Below are 22117 nucleotides of genomic sequence, written 5' to 3' on the forward strand. Positions count from 1 at the left end.
TTTTTTCCTGATGTTTTTGAGACAATCAACACAAAATGTGCATCCTAGAGTGCAACGTGTACCTAATGTTGTGTCAAATATTGCTATCCTTCTGTGGTCCAATGATATTTGGTGAATTGACTGGGACACTTTCTGACCCTCAAAATCATTTTGATCAAAATAGATGTTAATCAGTCCCTGTGGCAAATGTATGGCTGAGGGCAGCAACCAGAGGCTATATTGGCAGATGTTATGTGTATGGACTAACTATGAGAAAAGACAAGTCTTGATCCTACACAGCCTATACTATATTCCGGTAGCCCCTTCAACCAGTCATCTATGAATGCTACCCTTGAGCCAAACACTCTCAAGCCACTATGTCAAAAACATGGACAACTTACTTTTAAACAGTTTATTACAATTTGTTTGAACAATGAGGGAAAACACAATAACAACAAGTGAAAGACATAAGTAGAATGACCACAGTTAAAAGAGCTGACGACTCATTTTGGCACTCCCTCTTCCTGTGGCTCAAATTATAATAAGGATATTTCTGCAATGCATATTCTTTAAAATCTCCATAGGAGTGGGTACACTCCTTCACATAATCACTTTTGAATTAACCTTATAAAATAAACTTTCCCCTATTAGGATGTCCTTAACTAGTTTTGATTTGCACAAATACATTATGTTAGTCCGTGATCAAATAAATGCGATGCAGAGCTCGTGTGCAAAGTTTAAGATAGCATTAAAGAGTCAATCCATTGTAACATTGTGGGAGATGCTGTGGTATTATAGTCACCCTCCAGCAGCCAAATACACACAGTGTGACGTGTCTTTTGTGGTCCCACAGACCAAATACAAAATTGTAAAAATACATAGCTAGTTCAAAAAAAAAAAGGACAAACATGGAAATGGTTACAAATGTAGTTTTCAGCCCTCAGCCAAACTACAACACCCAGTCCAGCATACCATCTTGGTTTAGGTCAATGTCTCTCCCTTTGTGACCTAAACAGAAAAAGAGGGTTAGAGAACACATTATGATGACATCCAGTACTGTACAGGCAAAACAAACTGGAAACATTTAATGTATTTACAACGTAGAATTTGAGCGGCAATTCTGACACTTACCCTTGCTTCAATGTACTCAATTCTCCGCTCTAACGCTGTCAGCTTTTCGTTCAGGGTGGCCAAACGAGACCGGCAGGACATATCTAAAGCAAAGGAAATATATGTTCCACATATTTTCATTTCTGATCACATCAATGTTACTCATAAGAAAATATGGTTAATTGACTTTGAATAAAATTGCATCAATATCATAGGTTATGAAGTTAATGCACATGTTCATAATCTCCTGTAGGCTAACTATTGCACTGTAATATAATAATAATAATATATGCCATTTAGCAGACGCTTTTATCCAAAGTGACTTACAGTCATGTGTGCATACATTCTACGTATGGGTGGTCCCGGGAATCGAACCCACTACCCTGGCGTTACAAGCGCCATGCTCTACCAACTGAGCTACAGAAGGACCACTGTAGTTCAATAATGCAATTCATTTGTCTCAATTGACAGGATGCATAGGACAGGTAGGTAGGTACCAAAGGACATAGAGGCTAGCTAGAGGCTAAAAAAAGTACATCGAGGCTATTGTAAACGTGTTCAAGCTAATCAAATCAAAGTTTATTTATGATACAGAAGTGTAAACTGCACAATAGAATGAAATGCCTACTCGCAATTAAAGCGCTCTCCTCAAACAGTGCAATGCTACTTGTATTTACATTAGGCTACAGCCTACAAATAACTATACCACGTAGTCAAAGCTCGTAACCAACAATTCCGTTAAGAAAATACCTAATAAAAAGCAAAAAGTAAGAGAAGAATAACACAATTAAAGAGCAGCAGTAAATAACAATAGCGGACCTATAAACAGGGGGTACCGGTACAGAGTCAATGTGCGGGGGCACCGGTGTCGAGGTAATTTGTACATGAAGGTAGAGTTATTAAAGTGACTATGCATAGATAATAACAGAGAGTAGCAGCATTGTAGAAGAGGGGAGGGGGGGGGGGCAATGCAAATAGTCTGGGTAGCCAATTAATTAGCTGTTCAGGAGTCTTATGGCTTGGGGGTAGAAGCTGTTTAGAAGCCTCTTGGACTTAGACTTGGCGCTCTGGTACCGCTTGCCATGCGGTAACAGAAAGAACAGTCTATGACTAGGGTGGCTGGAGACTTTGACAATTTTTAGGGCCTTCCTCTGACACCGCCTGGTATAAATGCAAGTAAAACTAAATGCATGCTCTTCAATCGATCGCTGCCCACACCTGCCCGCCCGTCCAGCATCACTACTCTGGACGGTTCTGACTTAGAACATGTGGACAACTACAAATACCTAGGTGTCTGGTTAGAATGTAAACTCTCCTTCCAGACTCACATTAAGCATCTCCAATCCAAAATTAAATCTAGAATCGGCTTCCTATTTCGCAACAAAGCATCCTTCACTCATGCTGCCAAACGTACCCCCGTAAAACTGACTATCCTATTGATCATTGACTTTGGTGATGTCATTCACAAAATAGCCTCAAACACTACTCAGCAAATTGGATGTAGTCGATCACAGTGCCATCCGTTTTGCTCCATATACTACCCACTTGATCCCGTTGAAGGAGATGTTGTTGGTCTCTGACCTCTCTGACCTCTTCCCTATAGGCGGTCTCATTGTTGTCTGTGATCAGGCCTACCATTGTTGTGTCATCAGCCAATGCAATGGTGGTGCTGGAGTTGTGCCTGGCAGTGCAGTCAAGAGTGAACAGGGAGTACAGGAGTACAGGGGCTGAGCACGCAGCCCTGAGAGGCCCCCGTGTTGAGGATCAGCTTTGCGGATGTGCTGCTACCTACCCTCACCACCTGGGGGCAACCCATCAGGAAGTTCAGGATCCAGTTGCGGAGGGAGGTGTTTAGTCCCAAGGTTCTTAGCTTAGTGATGAGCTTTTAGGGCACTATGGTGTTGAACGCTGAGTTGTAGTAAATGAATAGCATTTTCACATAGGTGTTCCTTTTTTTCCAGGTTAGAAAGGGCAGTGTGGAGTGCAATAGAGATTGCATCATCTGTGGATCTGTTGAGGCAGTATGCAAATTGGAGTGGGTCCAGAGTGTCTGGGATGATGGTGTTGATGTGAGCCATGACCAGCATTTCAAAGCACTTCATGGCTCCAGACGTGAGTGCTACGGGTCAGTAGTCATTTAGGTAGGATACCTTAGTGTTCATGGGCACAGGGACTATGGTGGTCTGCTTGGAACATGTTGATATTACAGACTCGGACAGGGAGAGGTTGAAAATGTTAGGTGAAGACACTTGCCAGTTGGTCAGCACATGCTCGCAGTACACATCCTGGTAATCCGTCCTTCCTGCGGCCTTGTGAATGTTGAACTGTTTAAATTGCCTTACATCGGATGCAGAGAGCGTGATCACACAGTCGTCCAGAACAGCTGATGCTCTCAAGCATGTTTCAATGTTACTTGCCTCGAAGCGAGCATAGAAGTAGTTTAGCTCGTCTGGTAGGCTCATGTCACTGGGAAGCTCTCGGCTGTGATTTCCTTTGTAGTCTGTAATAGTTTGCAAGCCCTGCCACATCCGACGAGCATCAGGTGTAGTACGATTCGATTTTAGTCCTGTATTGACGCTTTGCTTGTTTGATGGTTCGTTGGAGGGCATAGCGGGATTTCGTATAAGCTTCCCGCTCCTTGAAAGCGGCAGCTCTACCCTTTAGCTCAGTGCGAATGTTGCCTGTATTCCATGGCTTCTGGTTGGGGTGTGTACATACAGTCACTGTGGGGACGACGTCCTCGATGCACTTATTGATAAAGCCAGTGACTGATGTGGTGTACTCCTCAATGCCATCGGAAGAATCCCGGAACATATTCCAGTCTGAGCCGATAAGGCGGCAGCCAACCCCTCCGGCTCCAACTTCCATAAAGAAGTCGTAAGCCTATTAGGTTATACTGCAACAGCAACAAAATAATCATGAACTGGCCGAATGGCAGAGCTATGATTCAGCTATGCTTCAGCACCACAAGTTGGTTCAACTTCTCTAACATCATTGCTCGATCCTAGCGCTGTCCTTTCAGAACCACAAAGGGCGCTCCGATAGTTTAAAATAACACTCAAGATATGTTGCCTATGCCTAATAGTCCTACTCATCACTTATTATTACAAATAAAATATTATTACTTCTCACAATTGTGTTAGATCAAAGCTGAAGCAGTGTCTCGCAAGATCACATCACGATTATTTAATATTTAACATAACCGAATATAACAGCATAGTTACTAAAAAAAAAATGTATAGTGAGATTTTATGATTTTTATTTAACTGGGCAAGTCCATTAAGAACAAATTCTTATTTACAATTGACGGACTAACCCGGACGACGCTGGGCCAATTGTGCCTGGATTCGAACCAGGGACTGTAGTGACTAATTGCACTGAGATGCACCCGGGAGCCCTAATGGTTAGATGATACTGAATAGTCACATTTTCTCATGCGCCAAAACACAACAGAGGGCGCCACTAAGCAGGATATATGCTTTGATTGAAAGAAAATACAAGAAAAGCTAATAGTTAACACCAACTGTGCTAATTTGCTCACAAAACAGTAATTCAAGAAGATCGAAATGCATAGGCTATTCCCATTAAAATAATTGAGATAAATCAAATGATTGAAAGTGCATCTGCATGCCACTGGTAAAATTGAAAGAATTATCATTCACAATTGACAGCAATGGCCTATTTTGAAATTAACTTGGTGTTTGATGGTATTAAAAATGTTTAAACTGTGTGGACATAGGCAGACGTTGCAATTTTATGCATATTCTATATATTCTCCCCAATCTGTTCCTGGAGGGCTACCATCCTGCAGGTTTTCATTCCATCCCTAATCTAGCTCACGTGATTCTAATAATTAGCTGGTTTATAAAATGCATCAGGTTAGTTACAACTGGGGATGGAGTAAAAACCTACTGGATGGTAGATCTCCAGGAACAGAGTTGAAGAGTCCTGTTCTATAATGATAGGTTTACTCAATACATTACATCTGTCGGTACAAACTATTATGCACCGCCAATGTCAAGAGCTGTTGTAGTCTTCCGACCTGCACGGATGCATGTACATTTAAGTTTGAAAGTACATACCGGCCTTAACGGGAGTAAATGGAGATAGTAGCGAAGTGATGCTCATTTGGTGAGTAAGGAAAGTATTTTGACTTCAACGCTTGCGGAGCTTCCTGGCCGTAGACGAGACACGTCATATACTCATCGTCGGCATCGCACAGATACACCCCTCCTTAATAATGCAAGTTCACACTCGTTGCAAACTGGTGCTAACTATCCATTTTAGAACACACAGATATAAAATCAGTGTTGGCTCACTTCATCCTATGTTAAGTTTATACTACATGTATTTAAAAAATAAACATACGTGTATCGAGTTCAGTCCAATCTCATCGCAATTAGATAGCAAGCGCAGTGAACCTGTTTCATCGATTGCGCGATAAAGTAAACGTAGCCATAACATTGCAAGTATAATTCTTAACCCGTGTTATACATATTAGTAAGAGAGGTGTACTACAGGTATATTATATTATACGTTAGCCAAGAAGACCAGCAGGGCTGGAAGTAGGTTAGGCCTTCACATTGACAGCCTTTTTGTTGCTGTTGCCAAGTCATCTAGCTACTGAGTACTTACCGAAGGAATTTAGAAAATCTGCTATTTTCTTGATACTGCTCGTGATAACCTCAATGTATTCTCGATTTGCCCAGTCTTGGTGAATCTCCCTCTGCACAGGATCTTCTTGACCGGCCATTTTCTCTGTTTTGAGGAAGCTGTGTTAGCGCTCGCTACCAGCAGGTAGCGACAGTTCCCTGAAAAGTGAACTACTTCTTTGGTGGGATTTATCGACATCCAACTTTATGGTGCATTACCGCTGCCTACTGTATTGGAGGTTGGGCCAGAGACTGGGAGAAACTAAATCCTACCTGCCTGCCCCGTTTCTCTTAAAATATAACAAACTATTTGAGACTATCTAATTACGTTCAACTCAATATACCCTTTAAACGAATGTAATGTATCCCCTTCATATTAGATATATGCATACTGCCCACACTATCAATACATGCTCCACTGTCTGTTTCCTTGCAATAATTACACTTTCCTATTGGATGCTTTCTTATCACATTTCAAGTATTATTTAACCGTTTGTGTCCCACCCTTAATCTTGTAAATGGCCTCCTCTCTTCTGTCCCTTCCTGCAATCTTTCCTGTCTTTCCCCTGTACTTGAAATAAATGCCTGCCCTTAGTATCTCTTCCACTGCTCCTGCCATCTCTGCACCATGACTGTCCCTATCAGACTGTTTGCCTCTGCCTTGCTAATTGAAGCAACAACATCAACATCCCCACTACTAAGTGCTTGTTTAGCCAGTACATCAACTGCCTCATTCCCCTCCACCCCCACATGGGCTAGGACCCAAGTAAATCCTATCTGTATACCCATCTGTCTAATCCTGCCATGGGTTTGTAGTACATCATAAAGCAGGTATTGTCTGCTATTTGAGCTAAAGGACTATGGAATCATCAACAATGCACATGAATCAGAGCAAATAACTACTCTGTCTGGCTTGACTCTCCCACCCACTGCAAGGCCAATAGTATGGCCATCAGCTCTGCCATATATATAGAGAGATGATCTGTAATACGTTTCCTGACTGCCATCCCACAATCCTGCATTACAAATGTTGATCCAGTATGTCCTGTTCTTGGATCTTTTGTAAATGGCCACAAAATCCTGATACAGTATTAAACAAATCAGATGGATCAACTCCCTCCCTATCTTTACCGTAATCTCTCCAACAGTTCTAGATCAAATACTGGAGGCTGGAGTAGCCATGATGGGTTTACAGGAATAGCTACTCTTGGACTAAACTCCCTTCCATACAGTCCCATCTCCTTCGCCTGGATATTACACACCCTCCCGAAGCTTGTGTTCTGTCCTCACTCATGTTCCCAGCATGCCTGTAAAATCCCTTTCACAGGATGAGACACCCCATGTCTTGGGCTCCTGAGTGGCGCAGTGGTCTAAGGCACTGCATCTCAGTGCAAGAGGTGTCATTACAGTCCCTGGTTTGAATTCAGGCTGTATCACACCTGCCTGTGATTGGGAGTCCCATCAGGACAATTGGCCCAGCATCGTCTAGGGTAGGCTGTCATTGTAAATAAGAATTTGTTCTTAACTGACTTGCCTAGTTAAATTATTAATTGCTAACTGTTGTCTCCTAATCTGCAGTGGCATATCCCTAATTTCCACCTGTAGTGCAGACACTGGGGACATCCGAAACACCACACTACATATTCTGAGTCCTTGCCCCTGTATGACACCTAACCTTTCCAATGAGGTCCGGGCTGCCGAACCATACTCTATACTGCCATAGTCTATTACAGATTGGATCAATACAACATACATGGTCCTCAATAAGGAACACCCATCAGACAGCGCATCACATTTAGCACCTTCTTACACTTTCACACCACTCTTGTGTGTTCTGCCCAGGTCAGCCTAGTGTCAAAGTACACCCGAAGGAACTTGAAGGCCCCCAACCTCTCCAAGTTTCTCCCATATAACCCCATCATACCTTGAGCTATGCTTCCTCCTGGTAAAGAACACTGAGTTTTTGCTACAGAGAACCTGAATCCCCATATTAATGCCAACTGCTCTACCTCATCAATTGCTTCCTGACTATATATGGCACATTTCTTCCCCTCTTTCATAAGGCCCCATCTTCTGAAAATAACAACCTCCTAACATCCGGCCGTACCTGACAGTAAACATCATTGATCGTGATTGAGAACAACAAAGGACTAAACACGCTCCCCTGCGGTGTACCTTTATCCACCAGGTAGCTGCCTGATAGAGACTTCTCCAATCTCACCTGGACAGACCTTCCAAACAGAAAATCCTTAATCCAGTTGTATGTTCTTCCTGCTACTACCATAATAGCAAGCTTGATTAACAACCCCTCCTTCCACATCATATCATACGCCTTCTCCACATCAAAAAAGAAAGCTACAACAGTCTCCTTGTTCACTGAGCCTTCCTGAACTCTGCTTATAATAAGAGCACTGGATCCATAGTTCCCCTCCCCTTCCTGAATCCACTCTGATGTGGTGATACTAGCCCCCACCTCTCCGGGAAGTAAGTTAGCCTTTCTGTAATCATACTTTCCAGAACCTTACATACATGTAATTTTAAAGCTATTGGCAGATAGCTTGTTTGCCTCAATGGGTCCTTCCTGGCTTCCGGATTGGTACCACTACTGCCTCTTTCCAGCTGCCTGGTAGTTTACACTTCTCCCACACTCTGTTGTACAACACCTATACCTTATCCTGTGCCTCATCACTAAGATGGGCCAACATATCATAGCACACCTCATCTTTCCCAGGCGAAGTTAACCCAGCCTTACCTATTGCCCTTTTCATCTCTGCCTTGGTAAATGGTGCATTCAACGCATTATTTAAATCAAATTGTATTAGTCACATGCGCCGAATACAACAGGTGTAGTAGACCTTACAGTGAAATGCTAACTTACGAGCCTCTAACCAACAGTGCAGTTTAAAAAAAATATGGAAAAAACAAGAGATCAAAGTAATTCAAGTGTAGCAGCAAAAAAAATAACAATATATACAAGGGGGGGCAGTGCTGGTACAGAGTCAATGTGCTCAAAGCTCCCAACCTGCTCCACTGCAGCCCCGTCGATGAGAATGGGGGCGTGCTCGGTCCTCTTTTTTCTGTAGTCCACAATCATCTATGCCTTGATCACGTTGATGGAGAGGTTGTTGTCCTGGAATCACATTGCCAGGTCTCTGACCTCCTCCCTATAGGCAATCTCGTTGTTGTCAGTGATCAGGCCTACCACCGTTGTGTCATCTGCAAATTTAATGATGGTGTTGGAGTCGTGCCTGGCCGTGCAGTCATGAGTGAACAGGGAGTACAGGAGGGGACTGAGTACGCAACCCTGAGGGGCCCCCGGGTTGAAGATTAGCGTGGCGGATGTGTTGTTACCTACCGTTACCACCTGGGAGCGGCCCGTCAGGAAGTCCAGAATCCAGTTGCAGAGAGAGGTGTTTAGTCCCGGGGTCCTTAGCTTATTGATGAGCTTTGAGGGCACTATGGTGTGGAACACTCAGCTGTAGTGAATGAATAGCATTCTCACATAGGTGTTCCTTTTGTCCATGTGGGAAAGGGCAGTGTGGAGGTGTTCTTCTTTCTTTAGATTTCCCTACAATGTCAAGCAAAGAGGCACTGAGTTTGAAGATATGGATGTATTTCAATGCCTAGGTATACCGCTAATTGACTCAAATTATGTCAATTAGCCTATCAGAAGTTTCTAAAGCCTTGACGTCTTTTTCTGGAATTTCAAAGCTGTTTAAAGGCAGTCAACTTAGTGTATGTAAACATCTGACCCACTGGAATTGTGATATAATTCACTGTAAGTAAAATAATCTGTCTGTAAACAGTTGTTGGAAAGATTGTGTCATGCACAAAGTAGATGTCCTAACCGACTTGCCAAAACTATAGTTTGTTAACAACAAATTTGTGGAGTGGTTGAAAAACTAGTTAATGACTCCAACCTAAGTGTATGTAAACTTCTGACTTCAACTGTATGCATCAAGAAGCCTTTGTCTGCCAAAATCATGTCTCCAGATGTGAAGATCTTCTCAAACCCTGCTTTCTGGACAATGGCTTTGTCCGACACAACATAATGCAGTGATTTATCACCTCATTAGGTGCAACTCCCAGGAGTTGCTTGAAGGAGTGCATTGAATGCTACACGGAGTAGGTTTGCTTCTGCAACTTGTGTCAGTATAGTCAATGACCATCAGGCAGTTTTTGCTGGACCCCTGAAAATATGCAGGCAAGCACATTTGGTTCTTCTCCCAACTTGGAACAGTCTTTGATGCAAAAACTTGTGGATCACGCAAATGAAAGTGATGGAAACAATGCTGACAATGCTTGCACTACAATTGAATAGTTGAGCCAAGGGCAAGTTGGTGTAGCTGTGACGCAACTTCATAAGCGCCATAAACACTTGATCCTCAAATGACAGCATCTCGACCTTCCACTTGGCAAAGTAGACAACACAGTCCTTGTAACGTTCCATGTTAGGCTGGGCGATATGGCCAAAATATGGTATTTTTCTAATTTGACAGTGTAATGGTATTTTATGTTTTTGATTCATAAAAGTTCTAAATTTGCTTTGAGTAGTGTGTGACCCTAGGGCGGCAACACATTCTAAATGATTTAAATGGGTCTTTCTCCATTTTGATCGTTTTATACTATCAACCTAAAATAATTTCCTGCATTTCCATCATTTTCTGCATTTCCTGTACTCATTTGAGAGCATTTCCACACTGCAACGAAAGGGGCAAAAATACTAGGCCTTATTTTTAACCAAATGTTGCAATTGCAATTTAAATCAAAATACTTGAGTGGACTTTTGGAATCATGGAAATAGAATATTTATTATAATTCTATAGTTAGAATGTATATAGTGGGAACTTTGAATACAGTGTTTAACATAACAATGAATGAAAATGCCATGGACAAGTTTTTGTGATAAGGTAGGAACCAAAGTGATGTTCAGTGTTTCCTATGGGAGACTAATCTTTGGCTACATGAAATCTTTATTCATATAGCCAACATTCATATTTTGCCTATTCCTCTTTAATTTAGAAAATACAGTTGCACAAACATGCTGATTTAAGCCTCCACCAGTACTTGCTAGCTACATTTGCTCTGACTCAGTACTCAGCTAGCTTGCCAGCTAACACAATTTAGCTTAGCTTGCTAAGAAAATACAAACTAGCTGTTTGCTGATGTAAGAAACAAACTAATATTGTAATTATAGAACGCTTGTGGATTGATATTAAGATCAAAGTGGAAACATTGTTGTCATCAACATTGTTGCATGTGTTGCATTGACCATGCAGACTGAACAAAAGTGTCTCATGGTCAAGCAACAACAAATCAAAGTTTGTCTCGTGAACTGAATACACCAGGTGTAGGTAGACCTTAGTGAAATGCTTACTTACAAGCTCTAACCAATGGTGCAGGAAAAAAAGGTGTGTAGGTAAGTAAAGAAATAAACAGTAAAAAGACATCTGAAAAAAAGAGTAGCCTATATACAGACAGCTGTTAGTCAGGCTTATTGAGGTAGTGTGTACATGTAGGTATCGTTAAAGTGACTATGCATATATGATGAACAGAGAGTAGCAGAAGCGTAAAAAGAGGCATTGGCGGGTGGTGGGACACAATGCAGGTAGCCAATGTGCGGGAGAACTTATTGGTCAGGCCATTTAGGTAGTATGTACATTAATGTATAGTTAAAGTGGCTATGCATATAAGAAACAGAGAGTAGCAGCAGCATAAAAGAGGGTGGGGGGGGGGGCACACAATGCAAATAGTCTGGGTAACCATTTGGTTAGATGTTCAGGAGTCTTATGGCTTGGGGGTAAAAACTGTTGAGAAGCCTTGTTGTCCTAGACTTGGCACTCCGGTACCACTTGCCATGCGGTAGTAGAGAGAACAGTCTATGACTGGGGTGGCTTGGGGTCTTTAACAATTTTTAGGGCCTTCCTCTGACACCGCCTGGTGTAGAGGTTCTGGATGGCAGGCAGCTTTGCCCCAGTGATGTACTGGGCTGTACGCACTACCCTCTGAAGTGCCTTGCAGTCGGAGGCCGAGCAATTGCCATACCAGGCAGTGATGCAACCGGTCAGGATGCTCTCGAAGTTGCAGCTGTAGAACCTTTTGAGGATCTCAGGACCCATGCCAAATCTTTTCAGTCTCCTGAGGGGGAATAGGCTTTGTCGTGCCCTCTTCACGACTGTCTTGGTGTGTTTGGACCAATCTAGTTTCTTGTTGATGTGGACACCAAGGAATTTGAAGCTCTCAACCTGCTCCACTACAGCCCTGTCGATGAGGATGGGGACGTGCTCGGTGCTCCTTTTCCTGTAGTCCACAATCATCTCCTTAGTCTTGGTTACGTTGAGGGATAGGTTGTTATTCTGGCACCATCCGGCCAGGTCTCTGACCTGGTCTCCTTGAGTGATAGGGGGTGGGACTAGGTCTGTAAGGAAAGAGAGAGAGAGATGAGCAACCTTCTCTAGTAAATACAGGGGTATTTCTCTTTGCCACCGGAAAATGGAAGCTGCAGATCCGAGTGTCCGGTCTAACCAAATAAAAAGTCACGATTTCTAGGGTAACTTGGTTGACTACTAAAATGGAAACATATTTAAATACCATAACCCACAGAATTGACTATAGTAACAGTTAAGTAGACTGGGCTTTGGTCTATCAGCACATCTAATATTGTACTATGTGGATGGGAAATTTCTGTGGAATGGAGGAATTATCTGGAATGCTCAAACAAGATGATCAGGACAGTCTAGGGTACCATTTGCCCGAAGAGGTTAAGTATTGCGATGAGCTATACAGCTGTACTTATTCTAATTCTCAAGAAAGTTAAAACCCTCTTCGGTGAGGTCCCTGAGGAGGACCAACAGTGTGGGGAGTGTCTGAAAGGTACTGAGATGCAGGGATGGAACATAAGAATTTTGGGCACTGGCCAGAAGACCACCATTTTTCTTCTAGCCCAGGTAACATTCAGGTCATAAGTCTGTGGCATGCAATGTTTGCAAAGGCGACATTTCACTGCTGTGCCACGCTAGTTTGGCATAGTCTACTAGCCCATTCTGAAAAGTACTAGCCTTGGGCTAGCTTACTTTCAATCCCGGGTTGACATTTCTAATGGACTTCACAAATCAAATCAAATTAATTTCTCACATACACCTGGTTAGCAGATGTTAGAGTGTAGCGAAATGCTTGTGCTTCTAGTTCCGACAATGTAGTAATAACCAACGAGTAATCTAACAATTCCAAAACTACTACCTTATACACACACAAATGTAAAGGGCTAAAGAATATGTACATAAAGATATATGAATGAGTGATGGTACAGAACGGCATAGGCAAGATGCAATAGATGGTATCGAGTACAGTATATACATATGAGATGAGTAATGTAGGGTATGTACACAAAGTGGCTAGTGATACATGTATTACATAAAGATGCAGTAGATGATAGAGTACAGTATATACATATACATATGAGATTAATAATGTAGGGTATGTAAACATATTAAGTAGCATTGTCATTTGATTAGTCATATACAACAGATGCACTCGTGGAACAAAACCATTTCTGTATTTTGTATGGGGAAAATATTGAGCCCACATGTCCTTTGAGCCAGCTAGCCACTTTTCCACGTGGTAACATGCAAGCTAATTTTACCCTAGTAGGGATAATTACCTAACGTTTAGCTAGCTAGTTACATTTGCTCATCATTCGTGTAGTCAGTCTTTTCCCCAGAACCCACGGGTGGTGACACGCTAGCTGGTCCACAATGTTAGCACTAATCGCTAATTTTCCCTAGTACGCCTGTCAGGAATGTCCAACTACACCACTGAGATACAGTGCAATGTTAGCTAGCTAATGTAGCCAACTAGTCAACCAAGGTGCCTAACTACCTAGCCCAACAAGCGATATTTAGCTAGGGGGCTAACGTTAGCTAGCATGTCACCATGTGAAAAAGTATGACTCCACAAACGGTGAGCTCACGTTAACTAGCTGGCTAGCTCACAAAGGACTTGTCAATGATAAGTTCACAACAGTCATTATGCTAGCCTATGTTGATGATAATTTAAAAAAAAAAAGTTTTTAAATCAAATCAAATTTATTTATATAGCCCTTCGTACATCAGCTGATATCTCAAAGTGCTGTACAGAAACCCAGCCTAAACCCCAAACAGCAAACAATGCAAGTGTAAAATCACGGTGGCTAGGAAAAACTCCCTAGAAAGGCCAAAACCTAGGAAGAAACCTAGAGAGGAACCGGGCTATGTGGGGTGGCCAGTCCTCTTCTGGCTGTGCCGGGTAGAGATTATAACAGAACATGACCAAGATGTTCAAATGTTCATAAATGACCAGCATGGTCGAATAATAATAATAATAATAATAAGGCAGAACAGTTAAAACTGGAGCAGCAGCACAGTCAGGTGGACTGGGGACAGCAAGGAGCCATCATGTCAGGTAGTCCTGGGGCACGGTCCTAGGGCTCAGGTCCTCCGAGAGAGAGAAAGAAAGAATTAGAGAGAGCATATGTGGGGTGGCCAGTCCTCTTCTGGCTGTGCCGGGTAGAGATTATAACAGAACGTGGCCAAGATGTTCAAATGTTCATAAATGACCAGCATGGTTGAATAATAGTAAGGCAGAACAGTTGAAACTGGAGCAGCAGCATGGCCAGGTGGACTGGGGACAGCAAGGAGTCATCATGTCAGGTAGTCCTGGGACATGGTCCTAGGGCCCAGGCCAGTTGAAACTGGAGCAGCAGCATGGCCAGGTGGACTGGGGACAGCAAGGAGTCATGTCAGGTAGTCCTGGGGCATGGTCCTAGGGCTCAGGTCCTCCGAGAGAAAGAAAGAGAGAAGGAGAGAATTAGAGAACGCACACTTAGATTCACACAGGACACCGAATAGGACAGGAGAAGTACTCCAGATATAACAAACTGACCCTAGCCCCCCGACACAAACTACTGCAGCATAAATACTGGAGGCTGAGACAGGAGGGGTCAGGAGACACTGTGGCCCCATCCGAGGACACCCCCGGACAGGGCCAAACAGGAAGGATATAACCCCACCCACTTTGCCAAAGCACAGCCCCCACACCACTAGAGGGATATCTTCAACCACCAACTTACCATCCTGAGACAAGGCCGAGTATAGCCCACAAAGATCTCCGCCACGGTACAACCCAAGGGGGGCTCCAACCCAGACAGGCCGACCACAACAGTGAATCAACCCACCCAGGTGACGCACCCCCCCAGGGACGGCATGAGAGAGCCCCAGCAAGCCAGTGACTCAGCCCCCGTAACAGGGTTAGAGGCAGAAAATCCCAGTGGAAAGAGGGGAACCGGCCAGGCAGAGACAGCAAGGGCGGTTCGTTGCTCCAGAGCCTTTCCGTTCACCTTCCCACTCCTGGGCCAGACTACACTCAATCATATGACCCACTGAAGAGATGAGTCTTCAGTAAAGACTTAAAGGTTGAGACCGAGTTTGCGTCTCTCGACAAGTTTCTGATTTTTGCAATATTACGTAGATGGAAAAAAGCTGTCCTCGAAATGGTCTTGATATGTTCTTCAAAAGAGATCAGGGTCCAGAGTAACGCCGAGGTCCTTCAGTTTTATTTGAGACGACTGTACAACCATTAAGATTAATTGTCAGATTCAACAGAAGATCTCTTTGTTTCTTGGGACCTAGAACAAGCATCTCTGTTTTGTCCGAGTTTAATAGTAGAAAGTTTGCAGCCATCCACTTCCTTATGTCTGAAACACATGCTTCTAGCGAGGGCAATTTTGGGGCTTCACCATGTTTCATTGAAATGTACAGCTGTGTGTCATCCGCATAGCAGTGAAAGTTTACATTATGTTTTCGAATAACATCCCCAAGAGGTAAAATATATAGTGAAAACAATAGTGGTCCTAAAACAGAACCTTGAGGAACACCGAAATTTACAGTTGATTTGTCAGAGGACAAACCATTCAGAGACAAACTGATATCTTTCCGACAGATAAGACCTAAACCAGGCCAGAACATGTCCGTGTAGACCAATTTGGGTTTCCAATCTCTCCAAAAGAATGTGGTGATAGATGGTATCAAAAGCAGCACTAAGGTCTAGGAGCACGAGGACAGATGCAGAGCCTCGGTCCGATGCCATTAAAATGTCATTTACCACCTTCACAAGTGCCGTCTCAGTGCTATGATGGGGTCTAAAACCAGACTGAAGCATTTCGTATACATTGTTTGTCTTCAGGAAGGCAGTGAGTTGCTGCGCAACAGCCTTCTCTAAAATTTTTGAGAGGAATGGAAGATTCGATATAGGCCGATAGTTTTTTATATTTTCTGGGTCAAGGTTTGGCTTTTTCAAGAGAGGCTTTATTACTGCCACTTTTAGTGAGTTTGGTACACATCCAGTGGATAGAGAGCTGTTTATTATGTTCAACATAGGAGGGCCAAGCACAGGAAGCAGCTCTTTCAGTAGTTTAGTTGGAATAGGGTCCAGTATACAGCTTGAAGGTTTAGAGGCCATGATTATTTTCATCATTGTGTCAAGAGATATAGTACTAAAACACTTGAGCGTCTCTCTTGATCCTAGGTCCTGGCAAAGAAATGTTACTTAACGTGAGTTAAGTACATGTACAGTTGAAGTCGGAAGTTTACATACACTTAGGTTGGAGCCATTAAAACGTGTTTTTCAACCACTCCACACATTTCTTGTTAGCAAACTATGGTTTTGGTAAGTAAGTTAGGACATTACTTTGTGCATGACACACGTCATTTTTCCAAGAATTGTTTAGACAGACTATTTCACTGTATCACAATTCCAGTGGGTCAGAAGTGTATATACACTAAGTTGCCTGTGCCTTTAAACAACTTGGAAAATTCCAGAAAATTATGTAATGGCTTTAGAAGCTTCTGATAGGCTAATTGACATCATTTGAGTCAGTTGGAGGTGTACCTGTAGATGCATTTCAAGGCCTACCTTCAAACTCAGCGCCTTTTTGCTTGACATCATGGGAAAATCAAAAGAAATCAGCCAAGACCTCAGAAAAGAATTGTAGACATCCACAAGTCTGGTTCATCCTTGTGAGGAATTTCCAAATACCTGAAGGTACCACGTTCATCTGTACAAACAATAGTACGCAAGTATAAACACCATGGTACCATGCAGCCGTCATACCGCTCAGGAAGGAGATGCGTTCTGTCTCCTAGAGATGGATGTAATTTGTTGCGAAAAGTGCAAATCTATCCCAGATCAACAGCAAAGGACCTTGTGAAGATGCTGGAGAAAACAGGTACAAATGTATCTATATCCACAGCAAAACGAGTCCTATATCGACATAACCTGAAAGGCCACTCAGCAAGGAAGAAGCCACTGCTCCAAAACCGCCATAAAAATGCCAGACTACAGTTTGCAACTGCATATGGGGACAAAGATCATACTTTTTGGAGAAATGTCCTCTGGTCTGATGAAACAAAAATAGAACTGTTTGGCCATAATGACCATCGTTATGTTTGGAGGGGGAAAAAAAGGAGAGGCCGAAGAACACCATCCCAACCGTGAAGCATGAGGGGTGGCAGCATGTTGTGGGGGTACTTTGCTGCAGGAGGGACTGGTGCACTTCACAAAATAGATGACATCATGAGGAAAGAAGAGTATGTTGATATATTGAAGCAATATCAAGACATGAGTCAGGAAGTTAAAGCTTGGTCGAAAATGGGTCTTCCAAATGGACAATGACCCCAAGAATACTTCCAAAGTTGTTACAAAAAGGCTTAAGGACAACAAAGTCAAGGTATTGGAGCGACCATCACAACACCCTGACCTCAATCCCATAGAAAACTTGTGGGCAGAACTGAAAAAGTGTGTGCGATCAAGGAGGCCTACAAACCTGACTCAGTTATTACACCAGCTCTGTCAGGAGGAATGGGCCAGAGTTCACCCAACTTATTGTGGGAAGCTTGTGGAAGTCTAACCCCCCCCCCCCAAAAACATCCCGAGCCCCACAACCCATTAAACGTTATATCATGCTGAAAATCCACCCTTGGGATTACTCAGCATGTCCACAACCATTTCAACAGTAACATCTGTTACCCCCAATAACTATTTGGCCGTATGAGCGCAAGACTTCTGAACAGGTTTCGAAACCATGCAAGGACCAGCAGAAGCACCAGCACTGACATTAAGTCCACTTAGTACAGGAGCAGCCATGGAAGCGCCATCATTCCACACTGTAGCTCCACCAATCTGTTTTACAGCCCTTGCATACGATATAGATCCAATCATGATGCATCTCTCTGCACCTGGCATCCACTAAATGTTGCACTATGTTCCCCCTCGCAATAACAAGACTTAACCTCCACATTGCTCCCACATTCACCGAGAGTTCTGTATGAAAGTCACATTAGCGGTTAATTAGCGGTATATTTTTTAGGGTAATTTACAGGGGAATATATTGATAAAAGTTACCTTGTCCCATAGAGATTTGCACGGTTAACAAAACGTCACGCCTGGGTAAGCCTACACGAAACACAGACCTTGCATGAGGTAGTTGTAAAATCCGCTACGGAAAAATGAATGGTGGAAAACAATTGGAACCATTTTTCGGGTTTTGCCGCTAGGTTTTATGGGTATTATGACGCGTCCAATGTGCCGGACTATAGACAGTACCCTAATTAGCATAGCAACGCCCGAGATATGTAACCACGACACAAGTCTTTGCCAAACGAAATAGCTACATTCGGTAAGATAAACATCAGACACACGGCAGCGTTTTGTTTCCTAACCGGTCGAATCGTGTATTATTAGCTAGCTGTAGCATCTTTCAACCTACTCATTCTCTCTCGGCTAGCTAACAGTCAGTAGTAGCTAGATAGTTGCTAGCCAGCCAGCTCTTTCTAGCAGCTCTTCTAGCTAGCTAAAGTACTTTTATTCTGTTTTTGGAAATTGGCAAGAATGCCACGATGGTACATGTTAACAGTATAAGTTATATAGTTAGCTGACGAGTTGTGCATTCACACGTAGCTTGCTATACGTCCAAATTGACAGTAACGTACTGACAGGTATTTGATCTAGCTACTGTAACTAGCTAACGTTAGCTCGTAGTAGCTAGCTAACATGGTGGTGCCAGTGAATCAGTCAGTAAGCTAAAATATGCGATTCATTGTTCGCTAGCTAGCTTAACGTTAGCAACTTTGGAAACAGGAGTAACGTTATATTGCTGCACTGTCCAGTTTGTTAGACGCCAAAATGTTTGTGCAATGCATTCACCAGGGCCTTGTTTCCCAAAGGTATCTTTTTAAGTTAGGAATAAGTTCGTCGTTGGGAAACCGGGCCCAGTTCTCTCGAAACATAGTGCTGATATTCACTTACTTCCATTTTCAAGATTTTGTCATATCAGAAGTTATTCCTATGAAACCTGCTCTTACACATGTTCTCTGTCTTATCACCTTGCTAGATATGGCTGAGCCTGAGCTTCTGCTGGATTCCAATATCAGACTTTGGGTGGTCTTGCCCATTGTCTTCATCACTTTTCTTGTTGGGGTGATTCGACATTATGTCTCCATTTTGCTTCAAAGTGACAAGAAGCTGACATTAGAGCAGGTATCAGACAGGTAAGGGTATTGTAAATATGTAGCCCTGCCTAGATGGTCTGTGCATTGACCGTTTATAAAAACGCTTTCAGAATATTTAGGGTTAAAGTAGAAATGTCTTACGTAAGTTGGTTTTTGACATATTCCTCTCCAATATTCAGCCAGGTTCTCATCAGGAGCAGAATCCTCAGAGATAATGGGAAGTACATTCCAAAACAGGTGAGATCAATGTTGGATATACCATAAAACACTGATTTGCACTTTGACTCTTCAAGTTTTTTAGTATTTAAAAAAAAAGTGTATGCTAGTTGCGCTCAGACTTTGAGAATTCTCTCTTTTACTTCAGTCATTTTTGATGAGGAAGTTTTACTTCAATAATCAAGAAGATGGATTCTTCAAAAATACCAAAAGAAAGGTTGTTCCTCCCTCCCCAATGACAGGTAAGAGAATCACATCATTCCTTCTCATATAATCCTATTCTCATACCATGATAGGCAGGTATTGGGCCGTGTATCACTATTAAACCCTGACACATGATATGGAGCATATCATTTCTAATAGTGTTTACCATTTACAACTCAGTTTGTTTGCGATTGTACTCTGTAAAGCTACGCTAACTGTTTCTTTGTCCAGACCCCAGCATGCTGACGGACATGATGAAAGGCAATGTGACCAATGTTCTTCCCATGATCCTCATCGGAGGCTGGATTAACTGGACCTTCTCAGGGTTTGTCACAAGTAAGTGACATCCTCCTCACTCACTGCACTGAGACTGGGTTGTTTGGATGATGATTGTCACTAGAGAGCTTCGATATCAACTTTATTTTATGGTACAGAAATTACCAGGTATTTACTAAGAAATTGCATGGTTAAATTGTTATTACATAGAAATAACCTATGAATAAGAGTAGTATATAATTAAGTTAGTTTCTTTGCTATAAGCAGTTTGTTCTACATTTGAATTGCCAAACTTACAATGTTCCTTAACTATTTTCTTGTTCCTCACAGCCAAGGTTCCATTTCCTCTAACCCTGCGCTTCAAGCCCATGTTGCAACAAGGAATCGAGCTACTCTCACTTGATGCATCCTGGTTAGTTGAGGAAATACCTACTTGTTAAATTATCTGAGTTCCGTGAAGTTAATATGGTATTATTGCCTCTGAGTCCTTTTGCTAGTGTAAACATTGATGAATTATAACCTCACCCTCATTTATGTTTTAAGGGTGAGCTCAGCGTCGTGGTATTTCCTGAATGTGTTTGGGCTGCGAAGCATGTACTCCTTAATTCTAGGACAAGATAATGGTAATTTTCACCAAACTTCATAATTCAGTTGAGTTTTTCCTGCAAAGGTTAATGATGCATGTGTTTCTGTAAACTAGATGTGACAGTATTGAATCATAGTTTGTAACCAACTTACAGCAGTATTTGTTATCAAAAGCAATAGGTCATTGACAGAAGGTCATTGACTTGATTTGAGGCAACAACAAATCATTTGGAGAAATGAGACTTCTAGTAGGCAAGCTGTTTTGCCTTGATTTGACAATAGGCATGTCTGCAACCATTCAGTGTCATGTCAGCAGCAAGGCTGGTTTGTATGGAACATGATTCCATAATGTCAACTATGTTGAAGTGGCAGGCCTCCAATTCTTAACAGTCCTGGTTTTGTCATTAAAGCGATATGAAATAACAAGAGTGTTGATGCTGGTGTAATGTGACACATGCAGGTGCAGACCAGTCCAGGATCATGCAGGAGCAGATGAGTGGTGCTGCCATGGCCATGCCTGCAGACACCAACAAAGCCTTCAAGGTAGAGTTGTCTCCTCTTGATAACATAGACTTACTCTCCATGGTGAATTCAATTCCTACAGGTCCCAGCAGAATCATCTGACAGACAGATGTTTATTTCCCCCTTTTAGGCAGAATGGGAGGCACTTGAGCTAACTGACCACCAGTGGGCACTGGAGAATATTGAGGAGGAGCTGATGAGCAGGGAACTGGATCTGGATGGAATGTTCAGTAAGGAGTTACCAACAGGTATCTTCTGATTGCCAGTTCATTACTGCAGGGAACCTGCCGCTGGACAACATTTTAGTTTTACTTAAAGTGGCTGACTTTGAGTTTTTCTAGGAAATGACATAGAGAATGATGTCTACATTAATTTCAGTGCCATCATTGTCCATTTAACTTTAATTGGAGATTAATAATAGATTAATTAACAGAAAACATTATAGTACCAAGTTCTATTAATACTTTTAACTATTTGGAAGATTCAGTGTCAGCTATGTAAAACTCATTACAAAAAAGGATAATAGTAATGGAAAACTTACAAATAATGTACTGTCAAAAACAAAACATTTAAAAGGTGAATGAAAATGTGTTGTATCACTACTTTGAATCATGTTTGACCTTGTAGTCTGATTACACCTACCTGCCATTTGTTTGGTCATACTTGTTGGTTATTTGTGAGCTTGTTGTAAAAAATTTAAAAAATATATATTATTAATAACTAAACCCATTTGTAAGAGTTGGCTCTTAGCAACATAACACAACTAGGTGTTGAAGTAAAAACAACAACAATTAAACATGGTCATTGCTGATGATTAAATTCCAGTTAACAATCTTTTATCATTCCTCTTTGAGTTTGTGTGTAGCATCCTGTCATGGCTGACATGAGGCAAATCTAGACATTGGGTGCTGGAAAACTACTGTTTGTGATAGTTTTATGCTATGTGTTATTTTTTAATATTTATTTCTCCCAATTTATTTTTTAACATTTCCCTTGTGTTTTTGTATAAAGACTGTTTTGACTAAATTGCAG

General features: G+C 42.2%; 2 protein-coding genes across 5 annotated transcripts; one reads left to right on the forward strand and one right to left on the reverse strand.

Annotated features, from left to right (window-relative positions):
- Positions 1-376: 376 nt before the first annotated feature.
- On the reverse strand, positions 377-5892 carry LOC118400331 (probable protein BRICK1). The gene is made up of 3 exons (XM_035797045.2): positions 5725-5892; positions 1111-1193; positions 377-987 (listed from the first exon to the last, which is right to left on the reverse strand). Exons 1-3 carry the CDS (start codon positions 5840-5842, stop codon positions 961-963), a joined length of 228 nt encoding a protein of 75 aa, XP_035652938.1. The 5' UTR covers positions 5843-5892; the 3' UTR covers positions 377-960.
- LOC118400330 (ER membrane protein complex subunit 3) lies at positions 4954-22111 on the forward strand. Of its 4 annotated transcripts, none has more exons than XM_035797042.2 (9): positions 4954-5220; positions 19165-19321; positions 19462-19519; positions 19647-19740; positions 19934-20038; positions 20309-20390; positions 20522-20601; positions 21024-21106; positions 21216-22111. In XM_035797042.2, exons 2-9 carry the CDS (start codon positions 19167-19169, stop codon positions 21342-21344), a joined length of 786 nt encoding a protein of 261 aa, XP_035652935.1. In that variant the 5' UTR covers positions 4954-5220; positions 19165-19166; the 3' UTR covers positions 21345-22111. The 4 variants fall into 4 exon arrangements, with proteins under 4 accessions (XP_035652935.1, XP_035652937.1, XP_035652934.1 ...); XM_035797044.2 differs by lacking the exon at positions 4954-5220 and adding an exon at positions 18200-18221; XM_035797041.2 differs by lacking the exon at positions 4954-5220 and adding an exon at positions 18301-18450.
- The last annotated feature ends 6 nt before the right edge of the window (positions 22112-22117 follow it).

The sequence above is a fragment of the Oncorhynchus keta genome, chromosome 21, assembly GCF_023373465.1.
Source record: "Oncorhynchus keta strain PuntledgeMale-10-30-2019 chromosome 21, Oket_V2, whole genome shotgun sequence".
NCBI lineage: Eukaryota > Metazoa > Chordata > Actinopteri > Salmoniformes > Salmonidae > Oncorhynchus > Oncorhynchus keta.

Excerpts from the sequence above, each read along its gene's own strand:
- LOC118400331 (XM_035797045.2), bottom strand. The coding sequence starts at position 5,842 with ATGGCCGGTCAAGAAGATCCTGTGCAGAGGGAGATTCACCAAGACTGG. Across the intron at positions 1,194-5,724 it reads AGATTTTCTAAATTCCTTCG|ATATGTCCTGCCGGTCTCGT; the intron begins GTAAGTACTCAG and ends CCTTTGCTTTAG. Across the intron at positions 988-1,110 it reads TTGAGTACATTGAAGCAAGG|GTCACAAAGGGAGAGACATT; the intron begins GTAAGTGTCAGA and ends TTTTCTGTTTAG.
- LOC118400330 (XM_035797042.2), top strand. The coding sequence starts at position 19,167 with ATGGCTGAGCCTGAGCTTCTGCTGGATTCCAATATCAGACTTTGGGTG. Across the intron at positions 19,741-19,933 it reads TCCTCCCTCCCCAATGACAG|ACCCCAGCATGCTGACGGAC; the intron begins GTAAGAGAATCA and ends TTCTTTGTCCAG. Across the intron at positions 20,391-20,521 it reads CTCTCACTTGATGCATCCTG|GGTGAGCTCAGCGTCGTGGT; the intron begins GTTAGTTGAGGA and ends TTATGTTTTAAG.